Source organism: Ricinus communis, chromosome 8 (genome assembly GCF_019578655.1).
Source record: "Ricinus communis isolate WT05 ecotype wild-type chromosome 8, ASM1957865v1, whole genome shotgun sequence".
NCBI lineage: Eukaryota > Viridiplantae > Streptophyta > Magnoliopsida > Malpighiales > Euphorbiaceae > Ricinus > Ricinus communis.
Genome location: NC_063263.1, coordinates 6,943,615 through 6,970,005, shown reverse-complemented (window position 1 = coordinate 6,970,005; position 26,391 = coordinate 6,943,615). Strand labels below are relative to the sequence as shown.

Below are 26,391 nucleotides of genomic sequence, written 5' to 3'. Positions count from 1 at the left end.
AAAAAAATATTATTTTTACTGTATTTTTTTATCTTTCATTTTTACTTATAAAATATTTCAAGTATACTGTCTTTTATTTTTGTTATATCATTTTTACTATTTCTGCCGCTCTTTTCTTTTTTCTACGAGTTGTATATGTAATATTTATGATTTTAAATTTAAATTTTTTTAATTTTTATCAGGAATAATTTGATAAATAAATATTAGTTATATATTAAATATATACAAAACATATACTAAAATATATATGAAATAGATACTAACAAATAGTTTTAGATATTAGATATTGGTTATGTATATACCCAACTCTCTAATAGATTGGCCTGCAATTAAGTTAATATTATCGAATAGATACTAAAAATATTATCAGACATATACTAAACATATACTAAAAATTAAATATCATAAAAATTATAAAAATGTATACTAAATTTCTAGTAACATATACTATTTTGTAAACAAAATATACATAACATCTACTACTGTATTTTTGAAATAATTTTCAATTTATAGTATTTTTGGAAAAAAAATTCTACAATAAAAATGATAATTTTATCATTTTTTAGAATATTTATCCATAAAAAGCCTAATGGACCGTGGACTATTTAACGGATCAGGTTAAATTTATTAATCAACAATTATCAAATCGAATTTCTAAGTTCATCTTATGTATAAATAAATAAATATATATATATATATATATTAAGCCTTGAATCGTTCTTGAGCATTAATTATATTGAAAAAATGAACTAAATTCTAGGAATGTAAGCTGTTATGGCCCTATTCTTTTTTGTGCTGATTTTTCTGTTGAGTTTCTGCCTCAGTTAAAGTTATCAACTTGAGTTTATTGTTTGTGATTGGATTGGGCTTCAATAGTTTGAACATTTCTGGCTGTAGCTTTCTTGAACAGTATTTTATATTTCTGACTATACCGTAACTTATACACAATAAACTTCCATTATTCTCTTATAATTAAAGCTCAGGGTCCTGATGTCATGGACCTCAATACAATATTATACAATTCAGTTCTAACATATTATCATGTCAATTCAATGTTTTTTTTTTTTTCTTTTTGGATCCTTAAGATTGTATCACACTCCAATCTCAATGTTTGTAATATTTTCTTCTATGAATCTGTTTAAATACGAATGACAGGGAGTATTATTTTTAAGTTGCAAGGTTAACTAACATTTTCAATTTACTCCTTGTTGCCATGTGTGCACGCAATGCTTTTGTAAGGGACTGATTGATTTTCTTTTTTTCTTGTTTTGGTGGATGGATTAAGCAACTTGAAGTAATTAATCTTAAAAAAAAAAAAAAAAAAAGGAATAAAACCCCGAAAATTGTTCTTATTCAAAGAGAAAAATATAACATATAATTTAATATTGCAATAACTCAAAATCTCTATTTCTTAATAGCAGATTCGTTATAACATTATTTGCTATTAAAGAGGACCGAATCCAACAATTAACTCATAACCAGGGAAGAATTACAGGGAGTAAACATGGGATGGGAGGCGAGGCTCAGCAACAACGACAAGTGGGAACTTTTTAGGAGTAGAAAGCCCAAAAATTTCCTCCATATTCAGGTCTTCTATCTTCATATCTCCTGGCAATTTCCACTTAAATCCATGCAAAAGATTTGCTAAACTTGCTTGAATCACTTTTATACCTAAAGGATAACCAGGGCACATCCTCCTTCCAGCACCAAATGGCAATAGCTCAAAGTCACATCCTTTGACATCAATTGTCTTACCAATGAACCTTTCAGGACAAAATTCATCAGGGTTGTCCCAAATGCTAGGATCCCTTCCTATGGTCCATACATTGACAAGGACGCGAGTGCCTTCAGGAATGTCATAGCCTGCTACTTTCGTATCTTCACGACATTGTCTAGGAACTAACATTGGTGCTACAGGGTGTAAGCGCATTGTCTCCTTAATAATTGCATAAATAAATGGTAAGTTAACAATGTCTTTCTCTTCTACCCATCTTTCTCTTCCAATCACCCTGTCTAACTCTTCTGTTGCCTTTCCAAATATCTCTGGCTTTCTCAATAGCTCAGAGATTGCCCATTCTACTGTCACTGCTGAGCTTTCAGTTCCGCCTGCGATTAAGTCCTGAGACAATGAATTATTAGCTTATAACATCAGTGTTCAACTAAGAAAAAGACTAATTTTTATCTATATCGATGTATATATGGAATAAGAGAGTGAGAGTGACATGTAAAATTCGAGTGTTTTACACATATTTAATTATTTAATACTCATAAATAAGTAGTTTGGTGTCATTTAAAAATAAACAACAGTTTTATTCCTGACAAAGAAAAATAATAATTTTTCAAGATGAAATGCATTAGGTAGAAAAAGATTTTTGTGGTCCATAAATCTGCAAGCTCAGGAAATAGGCGAGAAACTACCAATGAGGACAATACCTAGCACAAAATATGAACATTATCAAAAGTCTTTGATCTAATTACAAGTGCCAAAAGGTCCTAATTTTGACAGGAAATACAAAGTCAAACAAATTGCTTAGTTAAGCCTCAAGAGTGGATTAATTAATTTGATTAGTTAAACATAGTTTAGTGATATCCAACTCATTATTTCTTTTTGATTATTAGAACCTTAGAAATAAATCAAAATCAAAATCAAAATAAAGTAAGCATACCTGTGTAAATCCTTTGACTCCATTTCTTTCAAGCTTGATTTCAAGATTAGGATCATCAGCAAGCTGCAAAAGAACATCAACCATGTCTTTAGCAACATGATTATCAACTCTTTTCCTTCTGGCATCATGTTCATCCAACACATGCTCCAAAAAGCGATCAAACTTCTTGCTCACAGTCTTCATTCTCTTAATATAACCCTGTAAATCCAAGAAAGCTAGCCAACTAATAGAATCCCCTATATCCAGCACTCCATTAAGCAAGAACAGTTCATCAAGCATCTCCTTGAACTCCTCTGGAGTCACTATCTCATCCACATTCTCACTCTTCACTGTGTACTTCTTCCCTAATACCATCCTGCTAATCACGTTTAGACTAAGATCAGTTAGGTGATCTTTCAAGTTAATGGGGTTACCACTTGACAAGAACATGCTTTTCAACAGCAACCGCAGCTCTTCTATGCGTATATACTCGTATGATTCTAGTCTTTTAGCACTGAACAGCTCCATTACGCACATTTTTCTTGCTTGACGCCAATAAGCTCCATAGGGTGACCATGTGATATCTGAATAATTATAAGTGGTGTATTTTCCGGCGGCGATTTTGGGCCGGCCGGCGAAGGCTACATCATGGGTTTTAAGGATGGCTTTCGCCATTTCAACAGATGAGCCTACGACTACTGGGAATGATCCGAATTTGAGTTGCATGATAGGCCCGTATGTCTGTGAAAGAGAGTGGAGGGAACGGTGAGGGAGTGCGCCTATTAGGTTCAGGTTTCCGATTATGGGCCAGGGTTTTGGGCCTGGTGGAAGGTTGAGTTTCCGGCGGCGGAGACGGCGAGAGAGGAGGATCAGAGCTACGGTGGCAAGCCAGACAGAGGCATAGGCAACCCAAGTAGGAGTTTCCATTTAAGGTATGGTTTGTGATTATAGGGATGGAACTTGTTTGTATGTGTTGGGAAAATGAAAGTGGGAATGGGTACTTATATAGGCAATAGATGAGCATTTTTGAGATACAATTATTACATTTTTTTTTTTCTTTTGTCTCTAAATATTGTGGGGGCAATTGGGGGGACCTAAATCTGTGACATAGTCCTTCCTTATTATCTCCAGGAAGAAAAAAGAAAAGTTCTTCCGTCGCTGTCTTTGCTGCAATATCTATGAAGTTTACAACCTGCTCTTACAATTTCTTGATAGGTTAGTGAAAACTTGAGTTATTTGTAAATATTTCCTACTACTTCAGTTCTTAGTCTTCGTTCTTCAATTCAATATATTTTTTGTAATACAACAAACTGAGAAGTGCTTTTTTTAATCTTAAGAAGTAAAAAAAATTTTAAAAAAAAGACACCTATGTTATTTATATATCTTATTTTAAAAGCTGACCAATAAAGATACAAAAATCAATACCAAACAGTTCCAAAATAAAGGGTAAAGTGTCCAAATTATTGGATTTGGGTACCATTTACCATAATTAATAGTTTTATTTGTTGCTTTATAATATTTCTCTTTGAACATTCTTATAATTCATTAATGAAATAGTTGTTCCCTTAATATAACCCCTAATATAAGGCAATCATATAATTTGAAAAAAAAAATTGTAAAAAATTGTACATGAATGTCCAATAAAAATTACTATTGTTTTTATTGTAATATGAAAATGGTGAAATAGTAAAGTTCACATGTGTTGCTGCATAAGGCAGGAAGCTTCTTCGTGTGAGATTCGGAGTAAGAGACTAATCATTTACCAACCAATGAGACTCTATAGAAAATGGCTTTGTGTTTGTCAAGAAAGTGTGTGACAAGAGACTGATTCAAATTAAAGACTTGACCACTCATAAATATGCAGCAAATAGTAATAATTACTAAGAAAGTGGTAGGAAATTATAAATTCATACTTGCGTACTTTCTTGATTGGTTATCGAGAAAGTGAGCAAGTGGGTATGGACAATGGAGTAATAATAGTATTACTTGACCATTGACTCGAAAATTTTCTGTCTTTTTTTTTCTTTCTAAATTTAATATTTGTTTTAAAAAGCTTCATTACTGAATAAATATTGTATTTTTTTCATTTATTTCCAAATTTAATAAATTTTTATTTTTTATATTAGTAATATATTTCATTATTTAATTTTAATTTTAGTCTTAAAAATTATTAATTAAAACTTGTTGGTGTATAGCTCCGGTGATAAAATATAGAAATTAAATCAATACTACAATTGCTAATTTATGTCTATATATAGAAAAAGATTGTCTCCTGTAAATATCTTAAATTTAAAATACTTCAACTCTTGCAATAACAACAATAAGAAATTGAATAAATAAACAACAGTAAAAAAAGATAGGTAAAGAGATTGAATTGTAATTTAATAAAATGCATAAAATATGAAAAAAATATAGTATAATAGCCAAAACTCTAATGTTAATTTTATTATTATTATTATTATTATTATTGGAATTATAATTACATTAATATATTAATTAGCTTAGAAATTAAAATTAAATTAATATAAAAGTACAGAATTAAAAAAGTAAGAAATTAAACACACGAGTTAAATTTAAAATATAAAATATATGTGGGAATTAAAACTTTTAAAATAGTTTTTAACTTCTCATTCAATTAAGATACCAGTTAGTCAATGGCTTTGGAAAGTCATTTTGTAAGTGTGGAATCAGTTTCTTGCAAACGTCCGAGAAAAAGCATTGCAGAATAAAATAAAAAAAAAACAAAAAAGAAAGAAAAGTCTTCAGAGGATACTTGAGTCTACGCAGCCGGTGGCTCCACCCTAAGCGGCTGAGAGAGTTCCTTTTAGTAATTAGTGGACAGCTTTAATTAAGTGATCCATGACATATTGATATTGGACTTTGCATCACTTCTTTTTTTATTAATTTCTTTTTACTTACTTTCACTTTCTATGTTTTATGACATGTGGTCGATAATGTTTTTTAATCGTGTCAATTATAATTTTTTTATAAAATTTGATATATGATTTTATATTTTAATTAGATGTAGAATACTTCAGATGTTTTGAACTATTAGATTTATTAAATTTAATTATAATTATTGGATAAAAATTTAGTTATAAATAATATATTACTTTCTTTATCGATTATAGGTTATATAAATAAAAAAATCAGTAATATTTATATTTAATTTTATTGATTATAAAAAATATAATTAAAAATAGAAAAATTATGATAACATATAATGTGACACTAAATAGTAAAAAGATAAATAAAAGACAACTTGGACGTAATAACCCAAATATTAAACAAAATTTGTGTTTTAACAACTTAGAATTTGTCCTGAATCTAATTCTCAACAGGTCAGCGGTCAAGCAATTATTATATTTCAAACATCACTTTAGACTTCACTTTAAAGAAATTTCACAAATTTAATATATAAAAGAAGAGAATGATTTTGCTTCTTCATTTCAGTAGAGTCACCAAATTGATTCCCATAATTATTATATGTCTGATTTTATAATTTTATTTTCTTAAAAAAGAAAAAAGAAAAAAAAAATAGCCAAAAAGGGAACACAGCGTGACTCGTGTGGATGGGAAATGGACCCATGCATGCTTCTCTTCTCTTCCAACTACCAAATATATTAGGTTTTATGTAATATAGTCATCTAATTAAAAAGAAAAACAAAACATAAAGATAGGTAACCATTTTAGTTTAATTTAAATGTGAAATCCTATTTAATACTTTACTTTTCAAAAACACACTCCATATATATATATATATATATATAGTGTTTCTTTTAATAAATAATTTAAATAAGATGGAGAAAGAGAAGAAAATAAAATATTTCAATCAAAAGTATTTTATCTAAATAAAGAGTCTTGCTAGAGTGTTATTGTAGCATTCTACCATTATAAAATCTATTTGAATTATAAATAATTAATCGCATATTATTTCATATAATTTATTAGCTCTATATATCTTTCCACTAATTTAGATTAAGAGAGTTTATATATAATATTTTTGTTTAAAATTTATAAATAATTTTTAATTATTTTTATAAATTAAAATTATACATATAAATATTATAATTGTCAAATATTATTTATTAAATTTTAAAAATAAATATTTTTTTTATAAAAAAAATAATATATTTAGTTCATTGATAACTACGTACTACATATAATTGACTAATTCAATATTTAATTTTATTAATAAATTATTAAAATTAGAATACTATCATTTTTTATAAATCTATGGTACTGCACAGCAAAGGTATAATAGAAGGATCCAAAAAATCATAGAGTACTTGAAAATTTTATTAGAGTTAATAGAATTCAATGTAATTATGCTATCTCAATGAAACAAAATTTTAGATAAATTTTTGGTCATCCTAGAATATTAAATTTAGATTTTGGATATAATTTATTAAAAAACTATACGGAAATTTTTATCATAAATACATTGTGAAAATTAGTTAATGAAATGAATAACTTTATTTTTAGTATTTGAGCTTGTTAAGCAATAACAATCGAGTGATTAAATTTTTAAAATTAATAATTAAAAAATATATATATTTTTAGTAGACAGTTTTTAAATTTTTCTGAAAATACTTAAATGAGAAAGTAAAAATTATTGAATATGTTAAAAAAAACTGTTGTAAATTTATGGACGATGTAATCTTAGAATAAAAATTTATTTCCTATATATTTTTGAAAATTCTTTCTCTTAAATATTCTTTTTTAAATCTTTATTTCCCCTACCTTTTTTCTCTATTTTCTATTCTCTCCATCTCTCACCCCGTTCTCTATTTCTGTTGTAAGAAAAGGCTACGAAGGGTGATAGTAATCTTTACTTGTGTCAAAGGCATTTGTATAGTGACCACTGAATTCATCAGTTTATTATTTTCACAACACATTATTATTGCATAGCTCTTATTATTTATATGATTTAACATAAAAAATTTACATTGATATTTATAATGTATTACCATTAAAATATTTATTTTATTATTTTTTGTAGGTAATAATATTTAATTATTAATTTAAAAATCTAATCTCTTTATTATTTTTAATAAATATAAAAACTAAAAATGTAATTATTACTTATTGAAAAGATTTTTCTTAAAAAAGAAATAAAAGGTGCAAAAATGTGATGTATTCCAAGCATGATAGAAATAAAATAAAAAGGGGCTTAAAAAATATATTCTCAACGGCAGCACGAAATGCTCGTGTCAAGAAGATGATGTCACCTCTAAAACACTAAAATGACATCAGTACTCCATTATGCTTGTGTTTTAACTTAGATGATTATCCATTCAATCAATCACACATCACAACTATTTCTCATTTGCTTTCGTTAATCCTACAATTTTAAAAGGCTTTGCTATGATCATCTAAGGCTTTTCAACTCCCAAGTTGTTTACAAGTTGCAGAAATTAAGTTTTCAATATTAGGTGTCGTTAGAAGGTGTCCAATAATGGTTTGGATTAAGGGATTTTAAATGAATTTTTTTATGAAGTTTTAGATTTAATTTAAATTTATTATTTGTCAACTTTGTCTAAATCTAAATCTATAGATTTTAAGAAATCACTCATTCCTTCAAAATCTTTTATTTCTTAGGATTTTAATTTTTTATTTAAGAGATGAAAAATTCTAAAATGCATCATTTCAAAAAAATGATAGGTTGTTTAGGTTTAAATTATATATAGTTATTTAGGATATCTTAAAGTTTTTCATTTCAATATCGTCTCTCATAAATTTATGTTATTAATAGGTTTAAATTATATATAGTTATTTAGGATATCTTAAAGTTTTAATAATATCTTTTCTATATATAATATGGTAAAATTAAGTGTTTATATCTTATTTAAGTTTTATTGCATAATTTCACGTAATATTAACCAAAAGAGAAAAATATGGAGCTTAATTGGACATGTTTATGTTAAGATCTAAAATTGAGACACGTAGACCTGCTATTTATTGGGCTAGCCGAAAACCATTATTTACCTCAGAAACATTTTAGTCATTTTTTTATTATTATTAGGACTTTTATTAAAAGTTATTGTGGGATAATATTCGATAGAGATAAGAATATCTATAGTTTAATCTATTAGATAAATTTATATGGATATATTTATCTTTAAGGAGACTTATTTTAGTGGATGACTCTTCTCTATATATATCTATACAAATATAGTTTTAAAGGAGGAGAAGAGGTCTCTCATATCTACTTTCTGCTACATCTCTCATATGCATATGTCTACCATTTATTTTTCGTTAAATACTCCAGTTTTAGTTTTCATTACTCTTTTAAGATTTCAAGAGAACTTTTATTTTCTTACTTTTATTTCTTTATATTTAATACCATGATCATTGTGTTAAATATGCTAGACTAGTTTTCTTAAATGTTTAGTTTAACATTTTTACTTTTATATGAATCTTGTTATTTATTTATTTAATGAGTAATTTTTTTTATCTTCATATCTTTATTAGTTTAAATTATTATTATTGGTTGACCATCATATAAATCTAACAATAGTAATTATTATAAAAATATTTAGGTTGAATGTATTAGGAATACTATTTTTACTTTAATCTACGTTGGTAGAATAAACTTTAGTTGTATCAATAGCTTAAGTAATTAAAGAAAAAAACATGTTACCATCCATGTATTAGATCTAGACTTAAAGTAAAACAAGAGGGATTACTAAATAAATGGCTAGACTAAATATTGTTTTCATCATATAGTTTTAAATCATAAGTATTTACATTACATATTTATTTATTGTTTGATTATTATATTTTATGAATATTATTTTTTTCAGTACATTGGTCTAGAGTGTTTAGATTTTTTATTATTATTATTATTAGTCTCTATAATAAGTGATTTTATTGTTTTTTGAGAAATCGACATCGTGGTGTTTTATCGTTTTTATGATAAGAACAGTTTATGTACTTGCGAATACTAATTTAGACACATCAATTATCCCAAAATCATCTTTAACTTCAAATAAAATCCCATTACTTTTATGTTTAATCACAAAAAATCTTAAAAATTTTAAAATTTAAACTAAATTCCTAAATTTCAGAATCCGTCAACATTTTCAATCCTAAACCATAGGCATGGGGCACAAGCAGTTTGTACCAGACTCGAACTAGTTTGGATCAGTTATATATTAAAATCGAAATTTTCAATTTCAATTTACCAGTTTTAGTTTCTCATCCGAAGAACCTGAATCAAAATTGCTCGTATAAATTATTATATTAAAAAAATAATTTTAAACCATTTACAAAACAAACAATGTTTTGGATTTCCATCACCACCGCTTTATTTTCTTTATGTTTTTCAAACTCGATTTTTGTTTTGGTTTTAATCTCGACTATTAAAATCGGTTACCTGCTTGCTAAATAGGTAATAAAAATGAGAGAGGTTAACTTGTAACTTTCACAAGTTGTGGCACTAATGATGAGGCACTAATAGCCGAGATTAGCTTATCTGAGTTAGGGGATAAAAGAAACAATTTCAGCTTCACTTTGAACAGAATCATCAGAATTAGCAGAAGAATCAATGAATCTATAAGCAATTTCAAAAACATATGAGCTTTCTTCTTTGCTCTATCCCTGCACTCGCCACTTCTGTCTTACTCTTTTCCAACGTTGAACATAAAGCTAAAAACAATGCCATGATGTACTCTATTGATTCTCGCAGTGTTTGATGTTATTAGAAATTAAATATATAGGTGGGATATGTTTGGAACATAGGAAAACAGTGCCACAAAAATCTTTTTATTTGGTTGGATTAAGGTTAAATAAACTTACATTAGGTCAAAATGATATTGTTTCATTTGTTGCCTTTTCCCTTCAGGCTTTTTATTGAAGCAATGTTGCTCGTTTTTATTAGAAAATTGCCAAATCAACTATTTAGGGTGCTAATTTTGTAAGAAAGTTAGAATTGAAATAAATATGATAATACATGTATAAATTCAATAATATTAATGATGCAAGATTTGATAAATAAATTTAAAAATACAAAAGAAAATTAATTAAGCCAAAATAAATTATCTAATATATTATAGTCACTATGTATATAAGTTACCATTACTTTTGGTTATATAAAATCAACATTGATTATAATTATAATACAAAATTACCATTGTTGGAATAATATGTTATTATGGTTTACTCGACCTTCGCGTATTCTCTCTCTAATTCTGACAACATTCAGTTATTTAGTTAATTTTAATCTTACCGATATCATTCTCATTAATATCATCGAAATTTGTTGCTATAAAAGGTTTTTAATATAAATAAGGAAAATATTTTTTAATGAAGTTGACATAAAAGATTATCTCAAATACTTAATTTCATTCATTACAACTATTAGAATTAACCTTGGCTAATTTTTAGTATTACGTCCGGATATGAGAATGATGCATAGCACTCCATAGGTTTAAGATTTTCTTTTTAAATGTTATATAGTACTTCTAAATAAATATTTATGAATAAATTGAATAATAAAAAATTGTATACTTTTTTTTTTCTTTCAATAATCCATTTAATGGGTATTTTTAATTTTCTTTTTTATATATAAATAATAAATAAAATATTTAATTGAATACAATACTGAAGTCATTGCTAAGCCACTCTTCACACACCAACTGTTCCCAAATCACCTGCCCTATCTCGATTGTGTGCTTCATCTAATCACATAAAGGTTCTTTCTTTCATTGTGCACATGAATGTTGTGATTTTACTATTTATGCCTATCGACTTTTCCCTTTTATTTGTTTTTGGTTGATTATAAAATATTTGTGAATAATTGAATGGTAAAGAAAACTGTATATTGTTATCCAATAATCCAATCAATGGATATTTATAATTTTTCTTTTGTATTAAATTTATAGTCTTTGATAATTTATCTTGAAAATGAAAGAAAAACTACTAGCATATTTATTTTAATTATGCACAAGTCTAAGTATAATATAATAAGTCATAATTACTTAAGTTGAGCATATACATTATAGTATAATAAACCCACAATTAATCACTTAAGTTGAGTCCAAAACATTAAACTATGTTCATATAACACATGTCTCAAATAAGCTAATAACACATGTCTTAAATCTAGAAAGTGAAGAGGACCCATTAAAACTTGATGACTTATTAGAGCAGGTTCTATTCACGTACTATAGTAGCTCACATTTGCAGGTGCGTGCTAGAAGGACTCCTTAGTTATTGTTGTCTCTTTTGGTTGGTTGACGATCTCCTCAAAGCGGATACTAAGATTGTTCTTGCCTTTTTGGAGTTGGAAGCAATGAGGAGGTGATGATTTGAAATTATGCATCATCAAGTCTTTTCTTTTCTTTTCTTTCTTTTTTCTCTCTGTTCTGTTTTGATGTTTGGTTTTTATGGGAGTGAGAGGATCTGATTTTGGTATCTAGGTATTAAGTGGTGAACTCTTTAGGAAAAAAATGGTAATTTTATCTATTTTTCAATATAATTTTCTCATTAACTTTCTTTCTTTCTTAACATAAAAGAAATTTAAAAATCTTTTGATTTTCTCGTATTACGATGGTTTAGAAAATAATGGTAGTGGAGGGAGTAAGTTTACTAGTGATCATTAAGGTTGTGAATAGTGAGTGGACTTACAAAATTAATTTAATCTAATTTGTGATTTATATTGTATTTAGTTGAAATTTATGTAATTCATTTATAAATTTAAAATATTATGTATTTTGAATGAAATGAAAATTAATTTAAAATTCTACGGAATTGAATATAGCTAACTAAATTCTAATAAAATATATAGAATGTGCAAATGAATTCTATATTAGTTTGTTCATGTATTTTATAATATAAAAATATATCTTTCAATTTTATTATTTTTATTTTATTTTCTTTCTCATGTATTTTTTTAAATAAAATAAAATATTTAATGAATTTCAATTAACCATTATATTAAAAAGACAAAAAGAAATAGTAAGTTTAGAAAACTTAGTAGGTTAAGAGGGTGAATCGACAAAAAAGCTTCTTTTTCTTTTTTGTTTTTGTTAATTTTTTCATTGTACTTTTTTATTATTATAATTAACATATTATTATTATTTTATTATTTCTGATAATAAAGAGGCTAAAATTACAACCATCCTTTTAAAAATTATAATTGAAATAAAATTAAAATTAGAGACCCATTTATATGTTTAGCATTATTTATTTTTGTTGCTATGAAAGATCAATTAATGCAGTTGAATTTTTTATTTTTTCTGGTCCAGCATACAGTTGACTTTGGAGGTCCATTTTCCACGACAATAAGAAACTATTCACAAGTTGAAACGTAAAGGGCCCTTATGTCTGCTTTTTTACAAACTGCAACAACGATACCCAGCCCAAAGAGCCCATTGAACACTCTTCAACTGCGCTTGTGTCAATTCTTATACCATGGGCCCTAAAATGGACCTATATAATCTGGTCTAAGTATACATATGCTTCAGATACTGCGTTTTTTTTTTAAATAATTTAAGTGAATAAATGTTTATTAAGTTATACTAATTAAACATATTTCATAGGTTTATTATTTAAAATTTTAAATATTTATTGTTTATTAATTTTATTTTATTGAAAAGATATATGTACCATAATTTAATTTTTATAGTATAACTTTAATTTGAATTTTTTTTTAATAACTATAAAAGCGGTTTATATTATTATCTATATTATATATGTTTGTTTGAATGAATATAGTTTCCATTAATGATGAATATGCACTAACAAACTAATGCATATTACGCCTATGAATGATGATTGCTTATGTTTACATTACAAATATTGATGAACATTATATATATATACTATGAATATTGCAGTACCAAATAATAAACATTAATATTAATACTGATGAATATTACATGGAACAAAATGAACATGAATATTAACCTTAATGAATATTAAATTCACAGATAATAAATATTTAAATATAAAAAATTATTATTATAGGACATTACATCTAATGAATATTATATATATAGAAAATGAACATTTTAGTACATGGAAATAAACAAAAAAAGATTAATATGTATCTGGTTCAATAAATTTTTTGACATGTTTTACTATATTTTAATACATGATTTTTATTTTGATACACTTCATTGACACATAAAATTTGAGTTTATGTATAATATTATAATTTCTATATTAATTTATTTATAAACTTTATATTATTGTACTAATAAAATCTTAATATATAAAAAATTAAGAAAAAATAAAAATATTTAATTTGTTGTTATTTTTAGAATTATTATAAATAATTATAAGATATTAAAAATATATTTAATTTTATATTTAAAGTTAATTCATATTATTATTTATGATCAAAATAATTATGTCAATCGTACAATATGGAGGTAAACAATTAGTTTCTATAAATATATAAAAAAATTATTCAATTTATAATTTTTAATTTAATTTTAATTTTTATGAATTTATTTATTATAATTTAAAAAAAAAAGAAAAAAAATCTCATGTGTCCAAAATAAATACACATGTTAAAATAAAATAGAAAATGACAATGAAAAATAATTATTTTAATTATTATTTATAAATAAAATAATTACAACGATCGTACAACAAACTAATAAACGACTAATTTTTTTATATATAAAAATTGATTCAATATATAAATTTTTAATACAATATTAATTTTTATAAATTCATTTGATCATAATCATTGCACATTCCTTGCAAATTTTAAAAAATGTCTATCCGGCTATGGACCATGTACCTATATGCTCCGAGATCTATATTATAATTTGCACATTTATGCCTCCACTAATGGGTTCTGTTACAGGTAAATTATATCGTGGACTCGAGTACATTATGTATTACGTATCTAGCGTCCAAAACATGGCTATTTGATGGAGCTAGATTTTTATTATTCACATGTGAGAGAGTTTCAATTCAGATATAATGTTTTACATGTTATTACTGATTTAAAGCATAATTACGAGTTTTTTTCAGTTGTTTGGCTCGAATTTGTCTTATATATTCTCGATTCTTCATCATTTAAAGCTTCAAGTCAGATTTTACAAGTTGTTATTCTTGGTTCTTTTTTTGTTCTCTACTGCACAATATTGTTGTTCATCATTTTTATTTTTCTTTTTTTTTGTTCTCATAAATAGATTATGTATATTTGCATATTTGAAAACTTATTTTTAACGAGCTAAATTTTTTTATTCTTTTTCCATTCTTCAAACTTTCAAATTATATTCTACAACCTTTAATCCTTTCTTTTAAAATATGATTCTTTAAAATATAATTATATGTTGATTAAATATAATGTTTATTATTATATTCATTAAAAATATGATAATAATTTCATTGCTGGAAAATAATAGGTTTATTATCACTATAAGAATCTGTCGGTTTACCTATAAAAAAATTATCGGTAAAGGCATAATTATTATCGGTAATTCAATTTATAAGTAATTCAATGTTTCCCTATAAGTAAATATTGTCGGCTAATTACTTGTAGAGAAATATTTTTCCGATGAAATAGAAATGTTGTCAGTAAATTACTGACACAAAAGTTGTCGGTAAAGTACTACAATATTGTCGGTAATTTTTTGGTTTAATTTAATAAAAATAACGAATTAGCAACAATTTATTTTGTCGATACCTTGTCGGTAACTCAGCGACAATAGTTTTTGTCGGTAATATTCTAACTTTTCTTTTTGATATATTATAGGTAAATTATGAGTAAATCATTGGCAAATTAGCGATAAAATCTTATTGTTGGTAAATTTGGTAATGGAAAAAAAGAATTTCAGCATGTCAGTCGATAATTTATTAGCAAATGTTTTTCAATAAGACCATAACTAGTCGTCAAGTCATTGGTAGTCTGTAGGTAATTATTTTGGCATTTATTATTATTTTTTTTTAGTAATACTGAGGCATGTTTTACATATAACCTAATAATAAAATATAATATAATAGAACATAAAAATTTCAAAGCCATCAATAACAACAAAGGATACTAAAGTACACATGTACATAATGTAGACAATATACAAACAATAGAAAATAACAATATCAAAGTAGTAAAAATGCTATTAACAAGAAAAGTATGTCAAATATAGACACTACTAAGTAGGAGGCTCGTCATTATTGTTTGATGCAGGTAGATGAGATCTTGTATTATCGGGCCTAACCATGTGTTATTCCAGACATTCACAACACTCTTGTAGAAAGTGAATTAATTGGTTCTGCTCGGTAATCTGCTGCTGCAATTTATTTAATGTGTTCAGTAACTCAGGTGTTGGTTCTGCAGGTTGGGCAGGTGGAAATGTCGCTAAAGAAGAGGAAGCACCACCAGTCTTGTAACACTCGGATGCTTGGGAGCCAAGACCGTAAACCCACCTATTGCTTTGTCCACCCAAAGACTGCATATATAATTCATTTTCATTCACTATCTCATTAATCTGTGATAGTTTCTCTCGCCTAGACTCAATTTCTTCCTGATAACATTTGAAACACGTAAAAGTGGTAATAACGACCGAATAAAAGACACATTATTTCAGAATTTAATAACTTACATTAACAGCGTTGGACTTATCTAATAAAAGTCTTCCCTTCACGTCCTTTCGTGTGGACATGCACGAAAACTTCTCGTGGATATGGTTGTCGCCCAAGTTTTTCACCTTAAAAAATTATAATAATACATTATGATAAACTTCTCATGGATAATACTATCAATTCTATGTCATAAATTTAATAAGTCTTTAAAAACCACCATTATAACTAAATATTCGAAGTATTGATAAACTAGATTATGATAAAATCTTACAAGTCATCTCCAATGCTTATAATATGTTACACAGCCGCCAGTGTGGGGTTAATGGTTCCGAACCGTCAGTACCTAAAGACATTCTATTCTTCGAGTATCTTTCAGCAACAAGTTTAGCTTACTTGCAGTATAAGAATACAATACTATTATCTAAAAATTCAAACAAAAGGACCTCACTAAGTCTGCAAATTCAAAACCATATGTAGTTCCCGTGCATTTTCTCATTTGATGCAAATTATTATATAATAAATCTTACCAACATATTGCGGTACTACTCAATGCATGCATGTTGTGCTTGCTAATAATTGCATTTCTTGAAGCAGTAAATCAAGACTTTGAAAGGACAATTTTTTATTTCTTTTATATCAAACACATTTAAGACACTAAAATTCTATTTTGCAAGAGAACATGTAAAAAGGTTCAGTAAAATCAGTAGTTAAGAGGGGTAATTCTTTTTTATTTTCTAAAAAAAAAAGGAAAAAAAAAAACAGTGTTTAACTTGATTTTTTTGGTTCTCTTTTTATAGGAAAGACTTGAGGTTGTCCTCTTCTGATTGAGAGAGGAAGAGTTTACCAGCTGCCTATGACATCTATAGATGCACGTTAACTAACAGAGGGAGAGGGACAGAGTCATCTCTCTCTTTAATCTCTCAACGTACAAGTAATGGCCAAGTGGCTATTGCAACAGCTTAATTGGAATTTTGTGAAGTCATGAGATGGATAAATTATAAAAATTATAACAATAGAAACATCTTCAACATATTTGAGGTTCTTTAGTTTCAAGTGCAGCTCCAAAAGCAAGATATTAAGAGATCTACACCCAGCTATTTTTGGCAATCAAGTGAAAGAATAATAAAATTAGCACACAACATTAAGGTGTGCAAGAAAACAAAACCATTGGCTCTTTCTTTCTTTATCGCCAACAATGATAGCAGAAGAGCTCAATTAAATCAATAAGTGGTAATATTAAGCTCAGACACCCTGTCCAAATTAAATCCTAAAAAATTTGAATACATAAACTCCAATGAGACTGTCCAAATTAAAGAACTTATTAAAGCTCAATCTTAATGCTTGAGCAGCAAAATACCTCTAAGACCTCCATCATATGAACACCTACACCCATCATCATGCCTTCTAGATTAAAGATTTAATTTTTTATGCTCACCTGAACAATTGTTGTAAGAAGAACACTTAAATCCTTCAAATCTTCAATTTTAAGATCTTCACTTTAGCATTACGCAAATTATCTCTTCATCAACACCTATTCACGAAAAAAGCACTGTTACCATTAAAAACAAAGAAAAAAAACCCTTAACCTTGTACAAAAATTAGCCAAAGAATTAAAATAGAAAAAATAAAATAAAATACACATTACCTACCCATACAAGATCTCATAAAGGACATCCACTATTAAAATTTGTTACAACATAACATAAATATCAATTTTTTTTAAAAAGAAAAATAAAAGATGCAAAAGAAGTTACCCAAAAGAGAGAGAGTGAATGATAGAGAGAGAGAGAGAGAGAGTGAGTGATGGAGAAATGGAGGTGGTGGTGAGCGCCATCAATGGTGGCAGTATTGAGAGTAAAAATCAATGAAAGGAAACAAAAGAGAAATGGAACAAAAAGGGATAAAATTGATAGTAGAGGAGAAATAAGCTTCAAAAAAACGGCACCGTTTAAAGCAAAATAGTATTTTTTGTTAAAACCAGTTTACGGACAACAAACATTATCGCTAAATCGTAGGCAATTAAAATATCCAATTTACCAACAACTATAGTCGTCACTAAATTTACCAACAATTTACCAACAAACATTAAAATATCCAGTTTAATACTTTTATTTTTATATTTACTGATAAAAAAATAGTCAGTAAATTTGCATGTTGTTGGTAAAGTGTTGAGAAAAATTGTTGGTAAATTTAGCGCCTACTTTTGGGGTAATTTTTAATGACAAAGTTATCTGTTGGTAAAATATAGTCGCATATTTGTAGGGAAATCGTCACTATTTTGTGGCGCCAATACTTAGCGCCAGATTTGTCGACCATAATGTTTGTCGCTAAAAATGTCATAGGCAAATTGACAAGAATGTTGTCGGTAATTAATTGAAAATTATTTTTCTATATTTATATGTAAATAATGGGTAATCTGGCCAATTTACTAGCAAGACATTTTTTGTTGGTAATTTTAGTCTGTAAAATGGCAAATTCTTATAGTGTATATAGAACGTTGAGGTTCATTATGTACGAGCACTAGATTCATCATTTTTTTTTTATATTTTGATAATATTTTTATTTTTGAAATTGATTGTGTTCATTTTGTAGCACATTGCGGTTCATTATATATGAACAATAGATTCATCATTTTATTTATAATTTTGGTCACCGATTTATTTTTGAAATGGAATAAATTCATTTTAAACATTAAAATTCATTAGATATGAACTATGAGTTTATCAAGTTGTTCATAATTTTGATAACAAGTTTATTTTTAAAATAGAAGATGTTTATTTTATAGTACAATGAACCTTATATTACTAATAGATAAATATGAAACTTTTAAGTAATGAACATATCACATATGCATAAAAATTAATTAATATTTATGAGTTGTAATGAACGAATTCATTATCTACAAACAACAAGTTTATTAAAGTATCATTTAAACTTCATCAAATATATGACACAGTTTAGTTTATAGATTCATTATTCATAGGTTATAATCAACAGTTTCATCATCTACTAGCAACAAGTTCATCAACATATCATTTAAGATTTATTAAATATATAATAAAAATTCATTAATCATAAGTTACAATCAAGAAATTCATTATACATACATAAAATATTTTAAAAGAATATTATTTCACATAACAAATAATATATTTATCGATAATAAAATCTATATAAAACATTGGATTTTCAGTTATAAACTTTAGTTTCATAAAATTTAAACTGTAGATTCTTTAATATTTTCATTATTATTTTTACAAGTAATTTATGTAATTATATTAAAATATCATTTCAAATAAATATGAAATTATGAAATTTAGAGAAATTTTAAACCTTGAAATATTAAAATTAAAAGTCAAAATTAAAATAAAATTATAATTTTAAGAATAAGAAACTGTAGGTAAAATAAAAATACAGAAAAAAATAAAGAGAGTTGAATTTTCAGTATTGGAGAAGATAATTATGTGTTTTGATTGAAATAAAAGAAAAATTGTATTAATTTATGATTTTTCTGTTTTGATTATGGATAAAAAAATCTTCAATTAAACTCATTTTTTAAAAGAAATACAACGGGCGACCGTGTTAATAGTCCCAGGTACATTTATTTGTCCAGAATATAACAACTCTCTGTTACAAGTACTCAGAAAAATTCTGAATATAAATTGTAATACCATTTGAGTCATTCTGTCGCAAGTTCATTGATTAAGAATAGACAATTTCTAATTCTACAATATCTGGAGCCGAAATTACCCCAATAGCCAAGTTAATAGTTCTAGGGGTTTAGTAATTCTAGAAGGCGTCTCTGTCACTATTTCAAAGTCATCAGTTTAGCAAATGAACAGGGTCTTCAGTTTGCATTTTGATACAACATATAAATATCAACCCACCCAATAAGATCTAAACCTATGGAAGGGCGTTTAGAGTCTATTTGGTTTAGCTGATGACTGATAAATTAAACTGTTTGATAGAATTTTATTAATAATTACTGTTAGTATGTTAAATGACTATTGAATGTATAATTTATTGTTAAACATATTTTATTTTATTACATTATATTTAACGATATAAATTAATAAAAATAACTTATAATAATTAAAAATTTATAATTAATTTTTTAGCATAATTATATTTATTATTAAAAATATTTATAAAATTTATTTTAAAAGTGAAAATTTAAATTTAAATTCTATTAATAAAAATTTTAATTAGAAATAATTTTAAAATAATATTATTATTTATTTTAAAATATAAAAATTTAATCATATAAAATCAATTTAAATAAATTATTGTTAATAAATTTTAATAAGGATAATAGTGTCTAAATAAATAAAAAAATTAAATCAGCTATCAGCTGCCATCTTAAGTTTTTACCGAATGTTTTAATATAGTTGTTTAGTAAAAAACAATTATCAGCTACATTAAGCCTCTACCATCTTAATGAAAGAGAGGCGAATGTTAATACAATTGTTTTATGTCGAATATTATTTCATGTTTCTACTAAATATTGACTGATTTAAATATGGCCTAACTGAGTAAAAGCAGAGACAGATAAATGAAAAATTCATTAATAACAGCATAAGATTATGATACAGAGCTATGCATATGCATATTGCAAGTGCATATAGATTCCTATGTTAAAAGTGCCCCCTGTAATACTAACAGATTATGTAAGATACAACTATATAAAAATGGTCCTATGCCAGGACTGGCTACAGTCTTGAGCCAATTCAAAGGCACCTGGTATAACAGCTTTAGGTCCCATTTTGGGCTCATATAGACACGCTATTTGGCACACCTCTACATGTTACTCCAGGCTCTGAGCTAGGTGCCAGCAGTTCATATGGCAAAACCCCTGCACCACACCTGTTCCTAAGCTTAGGATCTTTGTTCCTTCTCTCGATCTCCTTCTCTATCCGTCCCATCTCTGCAGAGAACTCATAAAATGACTCGATCATTTCAGCATCACCTGACCAAGTCGATGGTTGCTGTCGTTCACCTAGGTATTCCTCGTCCGGCGAGTGTGTTGATAAGGTGTCCACCACAGCCATAAGTTTTGTTGCTTGTAGCAGACTTGGCAATGCAGACAAGAAATATTTTTGTGGATCTTCTATGAAACTTTCATACTCCGGGTCAGTTTCTTCTGGGATTAATCTTCTCGTGAGGGTCGGTCTATTCGGCACATACCCACCATAGGGATACTGCCCAAAATTGAGTGCTGCATGTTGAGCAGATGCTAGCCAAATGAGGATTGTGAGGATTGAGACAAGATCATCAACGGTGGCTAATGTGGGCCACCAATCTGCGTGCCGGAGATCGGCATGGCCCACGTTGACAGACTCGGCATACCAAGCTTGTAACTCTCTGTCATTACCAACTATGCTTGAATTTGGGTAGTATCGGTTCACGTATGTGCGGACCCAGTTTTCTATGGCAAACCAGATTAGAAGCCCATCTTGAGCATATGGATAATCCTCAAGTAGAAGCTTTAAGCCATGTGGTTGTGTTGGGTCAGGTACAGCCATACCCCTGCAAGATATTAAGGACCATTGTTAGATTCGCTCAAAGATTTTCATACACCAAAATGGCCAAAGCAAAAGTTTATCTGAGGAAAGTGTAAAGATCCTTAACAGATCTGTGATTTCTTTCTATTTTTTCGTTTTTCTTATCCTTATTCCTCAAGTAACATGGGTTGATTTTTCTGTTTATGCCCAGTGAAGGCAGAGGAGGAAGGAATCAAGGATTTGATCCCTAATTACTTGACCTACAAGGTAGACGTTTATTGTTGATATCTTTATGATTAGGTAGGTAATATGTACCTGCGGATGAGATCAGAAGGAAGGCCTTCCATATCAAATCGCCAGTCCTTATATGCAGCAGCACTAATCTCCATGCAGTAGCGTCCAGGCGTGAAACAGTTTTCAATAACACCATCAGCACTGATTAAGCTTTGGCGGGCTAAGGCATTGATCTCTAGGGTATATCTCATGTGTGGATCCAAAAGCTTAAAGATAGGGTGCATTGAGCTCAACTGTCGATGTGCTGCAAGTATAAATGGCTCCAGGCAGGCATGCGTACGTAGCCTACAATCCCATAACATATCAAATAGTTAATCAGCTTAAACCAAGTAAAATAGGAGGATTAAAGAACTTTAATGGCAACTCTGGAATTGAGTCTAATTCTTGAGAATTGCCCTTACCAGTGATTAACCAGCTGATGAACCCCAGCATCATTTGAACAAACATGAGCCTTGGCAAGTTGCCATATCCAGGTAGTGGTTGCATCAACTGGAGGTGTAACTACTCGCTTTGATCGGGCACTTGGTGCAGTAGGTGGAAGACTAAGTTCTATAGCAATGGGCTTAAGTGTACCGAGAGGGGTCAAGAAAAATATGGTACGAGTTGCATATGCTTTTCTACCATCAAGGGCATTAATGCGGTCTAAAAATGGGAGATAAGCATCGTGATAGTCCACTATAAACAGTTTGTTTTCCTCCAGGGCCTGCAATAAGAGTCATGAAACCTACAATTAGCTTTTGGTACTTCGGACTTCTAATCCACTTTCACAACAAAAATATTTTCCTCCTTGGCAAAACAAGAAACTGCAATCATTACCTCTTGAACAGACATGCCATTCAGATGGCCAATAATGTGCTCTTCTTTTAGGGCAGACTCCAGGGGACCATAGGTTTCGGGATCAAGATTGCTTTTTGGTGGAAAGACCTTCAGACTCTCAATGTTGACAGGGTTAACCCCTGAGATTGCTTGACGGGCAAATTCGTCATCTCGCAGCCAGGCAAACTTGTCCCCTAAACATGGGAATCACATTAAGATTAGCAATAGAAATATGGGGTTTAATTAAATAATCATGTTCTTATTCCCACATGACAAATGCGTTGATGGTAAGCACCTTACAAATGGGAAAAAGACAAAAGCACAAGCTATTGAAACATCCTAAGGGAAAACAGACAAAAGGAATGGTGGATGTTCTCTCTAGTAATCAATGCTAGTCATATACAACTTTTCTTTCCGAAAGCATTAACAGTAGGTCAGATTTAATATTTTAAGATTTATAGTTATGACTTGGCTCCCACTAAATTATTCATGGGCAGTGGGCCACCAAGTAAACGCACCATGACTTTAAATGGAGAATCACACCACCATACTTGAATATCTAGGCCTTGTCTTGATGCAAAATATAAGCATTACTTTTCAGTTCAAGTTAATTATACTGGATGCCTTGTTGCAAAGGGTTAGTGAAATTAGGTCAATCGGAGACGTTCTTATGAATGTAATATAAGGTTTAATTTTTAGTATTCAGCCAAAGTAACATTGACAGAATATAATGGAAGAAAGTTCTTGAAAATGGTACTCACTGGAGAGGATTTTGGGTGTATCATATCTGAGAAGTCCCTCACTTGATTCTTGAATCGTGGTGACCACCTTTGGCAATGGTAGTCTTCTCCAGATCTCATCTTGAATCCCTACTTTAAGAAGCAGACCCTCCCTGTAGAGGATGTCAAAATCTGAAAATGCAGTGAAATCATGGTTCTCAGCAGAAATGCTGGCCTTCAAGGATGGTATTAGAGTATGAAGCACAGCCTTGAGCCTTCCAGCTGAGAATGTTTTCTTCTTAGACTCCTCAAATTGTTCATCTCTAGGCACATAAATTGGCGATGGCTTCTCCACACGGCTCTCTGCATTCACATCTGGTGCCATATAATGCATGCAAAGAATTAGCACATTGCATAATTTTTTTATTTAACTTGCGAAGTAACAAAGAAATGAAACAATGTACTAACCGGTAACAGTTGGCACACGCCCAGTGCGACACCGTCTTGGATACGGCCTGTTTTGACCTCCAAGCTTTGGCCTGGCATAATCAATACCCTTGTCTGGATTTCCTAAATCATTGTACATGCCAAAGTCATAAATCCGATCCGACAATTTTCTAACTCCTTTGCCGTCACCCCTAATTTCTTTCAGCTCTTTTTCTCTCAATGACTTGAGCCCAGCTGGTGTTTCACTTGGTAAATATGGCTGCTCAAAGGAAAATGATCACAGTAAATATACTTGTTTCTTTACAGTTTGTTATTTATCTCATTTATGGCAGACTCAATTGTCCCAACAAGAAACATACAACTTGAACCATTTATGTTAAGTTGCTTCAGTTTAATGGGTCCATGGTTCATTCTGGAGAAGTGGCCCATCCAACTGTAGGGAATCTCAATAAAAGCCATATTGTTGCCAAAAAAATAGTCAATATCTATTTCTTTTCCTTTGTCTCGTACTGATTAAAGTGGGTATTTTACTTGCATTTTTTAATTGGCACATGATGCAATCCAACTATATCTCAGTGGATATGAACTTCTGGTAAAAAACTTAATTCACCGACTAAAATTTATCAATCTAATGACAACATGCATATAATTAACCGTCTCTCAAGAATTTTTGCAAAAAGAGAAAAAGAAAAAGAAAATGAAAAAATATAATTGAATTCAATCAGATCATGCTTTGAGCAATTCAAACTTTTTCTTTCATTTTCAGAAATTCAAAAGCTAAAATACATGAAGTTTGACCATGATAAAATGTTTTGTTGAAGAACAGACAATAACAATCTGACTGGCATTTAGAACATACAACAACAATCTGACTGGCATTTTCGAAAAAGTCCTAAGGTTGACAAAGAATAATAAAAAATAAAATCAAACGTATAGAAAAGCTATGCTCAAGTACCTCATTAGAGAAAAAAATCCTTTCTCCAGGATGATCTTTTTTGGATTGTACCCATGAGTTGCAAGGAAAATGCACAGGACCACTAGCAAAACCTTCAAGGGTGATTTCCTCCAAGAAAAACTCCTGCTGATGCTTGTTGCTCACTGTAATTGCTCCAGGCACCCCAAAATTAGAATCCACTATAAACTCAGCAGTGTAGTGGACCCTCTCTGTTTTAACATTTGCTTTCTTGGACCAATCCTTTAGCACCGCTGCCTTGCTTCTCTTTGGTGCTTTGATTCCTATAAAAAGTCCAGTTTTCAAGATCATTATTAGTCTGACAATTATACTAAATATTTGATGACAATTATTCTCATTTTTTGACATGGTTTTGGAGACACAAAAGAGGAAAGCTACAGCCCACCTAAGAACTAGGCTCTTTACCTCAAAAACAACTCAAAAGAGAACGACCCAGAATTAAAGAATCCAAGAGTATCACAACTACCCAGACAGACAGATAGGGGGATAAAACAAAAGACTTACTTGGATCAACCTCAGTGCTAATGAGCTCCAAAACAACATTTCTCCCAATCTTATCAGCAAAAGCATCCAATTGTTTAGCAATAGTCTCCTTGAAATCTTCCTTATGTTTGTTCCTGACAGTAACAACAGCTCTGACCTTGAACTTCACAGCCTTTTCAGTCACAGTTATATCATGACTATTATTAGCTTTGATCAAATCCTCACTGATAGCGGCTACAGGACCCTTTTTCACAATTCTTTTAACATTGACAATCTTTCTCTGTTGTAAAGACACAAAACCTGGAGGAGTACTCACGAGAAACTGATTCTTCTGAGGAAAATTATGGTTAAAGAAAACAGCTTTAGAAGTTGACACAAATGATGATTTATCAATCAAAGAACTACCCATGAATTCTTTAGCTAGTGCCATCTTACAAAATCCCTCTCTCCGTGTGTTGTATAAGGATTTTTAGATATTGAAAATGAATTGCTTTGCTTATGCAGAGAGCACGGAGAGGGAGAGGAGAGGGAGAGGGAGAGAGAGAAACTTTTCTGTTTTTTTGGTGAAGATGATTTGGGTAGTCAATATATATAGAGAGGGATACACAGGCGTATAAAACGAGGAACAAAAAAGGCAGTTTACTAGTGAGGATATCACCGTCCACACGTTTTTCAAATTTAGTTTATTGTCTTCAGCCTTTTTCTTAAAAAAATTTAAAATTTCATTTCATTCTTTTTGTTTTCTTTTATTAAGTACCCTTTTATGGTTATTTTTTAGGTATAGCTAAGTGTCTTAGATTTCAGTCAACGTTTAATTTAAATTTAATTTAAATTAATATATTTTTACACATTATAGTTTTTTTAAAGAATATATTTATATTTATTTAAAATATTAAAATAAAATAAAAAATAACTAAAAGCTAAAATAAATTTTAATCTTAATTATAAAACTATATCAATTTCCTTTC

The 26,391-nt window shown here is 28.7% G+C and overlaps 2 protein-coding genes and 1 long non-coding RNA gene across 5 annotated transcripts; all 3 read right to left on the bottom strand.

The window, feature by feature from the left end:
- Window positions 1-1,329: 1,329 nt before the first annotated feature.
- Window positions 1,330-3,639, bottom strand: LOC8281723 (trimethyltridecatetraene synthase). Its single transcript, XM_002521271.4, has 2 exons — window positions 2,667-3,639; window positions 1,330-2,119 (listed from the first exon to the last, which is right to left on the bottom strand). The coding sequence occupies exons 1-2, from the start codon at window positions 3,570-3,572 to the stop codon at window positions 1,490-1,492; spliced, it is 1,536 nt and encodes a 511-aa protein (XP_002521317.1). The 5' UTR covers window positions 3,573-3,639; the 3' UTR covers window positions 1,330-1,489.
- An 11,966-nt stretch (window positions 3,640-15,605) lies between these two features.
- Window positions 15,606-18,236, bottom strand: LOC8260967. Of its 3 annotated transcripts, none has more exons than XR_007216880.1 (2): window positions 17,836-18,236; window positions 15,606-17,721 (listed from the first exon to the last, which is right to left on the bottom strand). It is a non-coding gene; the product is annotated as an uncharacterized LOC8260967 (long non-coding RNA). The 3 variants fall into 3 exon arrangements; XR_007216878.1 differs by having other exon boundaries at window positions 17,840-18,236; XR_007216879.1 differs by having other exon boundaries at window positions 17,945-18,236.
- Window positions 18,237-20,754: 2,518 nt separating this feature from the next.
- On the bottom strand, window positions 20,755-25,989 carry LOC8260968 (linoleate 13S-lipoxygenase 3-1, chloroplastic). Its single transcript, XM_048377978.1, has 8 exons — window positions 25,445-25,989; window positions 24,923-25,203; window positions 23,989-24,226; window positions 23,563-23,895; window positions 22,802-22,995; window positions 22,387-22,688; window positions 22,007-22,270; window positions 20,755-21,716 (listed from the first exon to the last, which is right to left on the bottom strand). Exons 1-8 carry the CDS (start codon window positions 25,851-25,853, stop codon window positions 20,960-20,962), a joined length of 2,778 nt encoding a protein of 925 aa, XP_048233935.1. The 5' UTR covers window positions 25,854-25,989; the 3' UTR covers window positions 20,755-20,959.
- Between the last annotated feature and the right edge of the window lie 402 nt (window positions 25,990-26,391).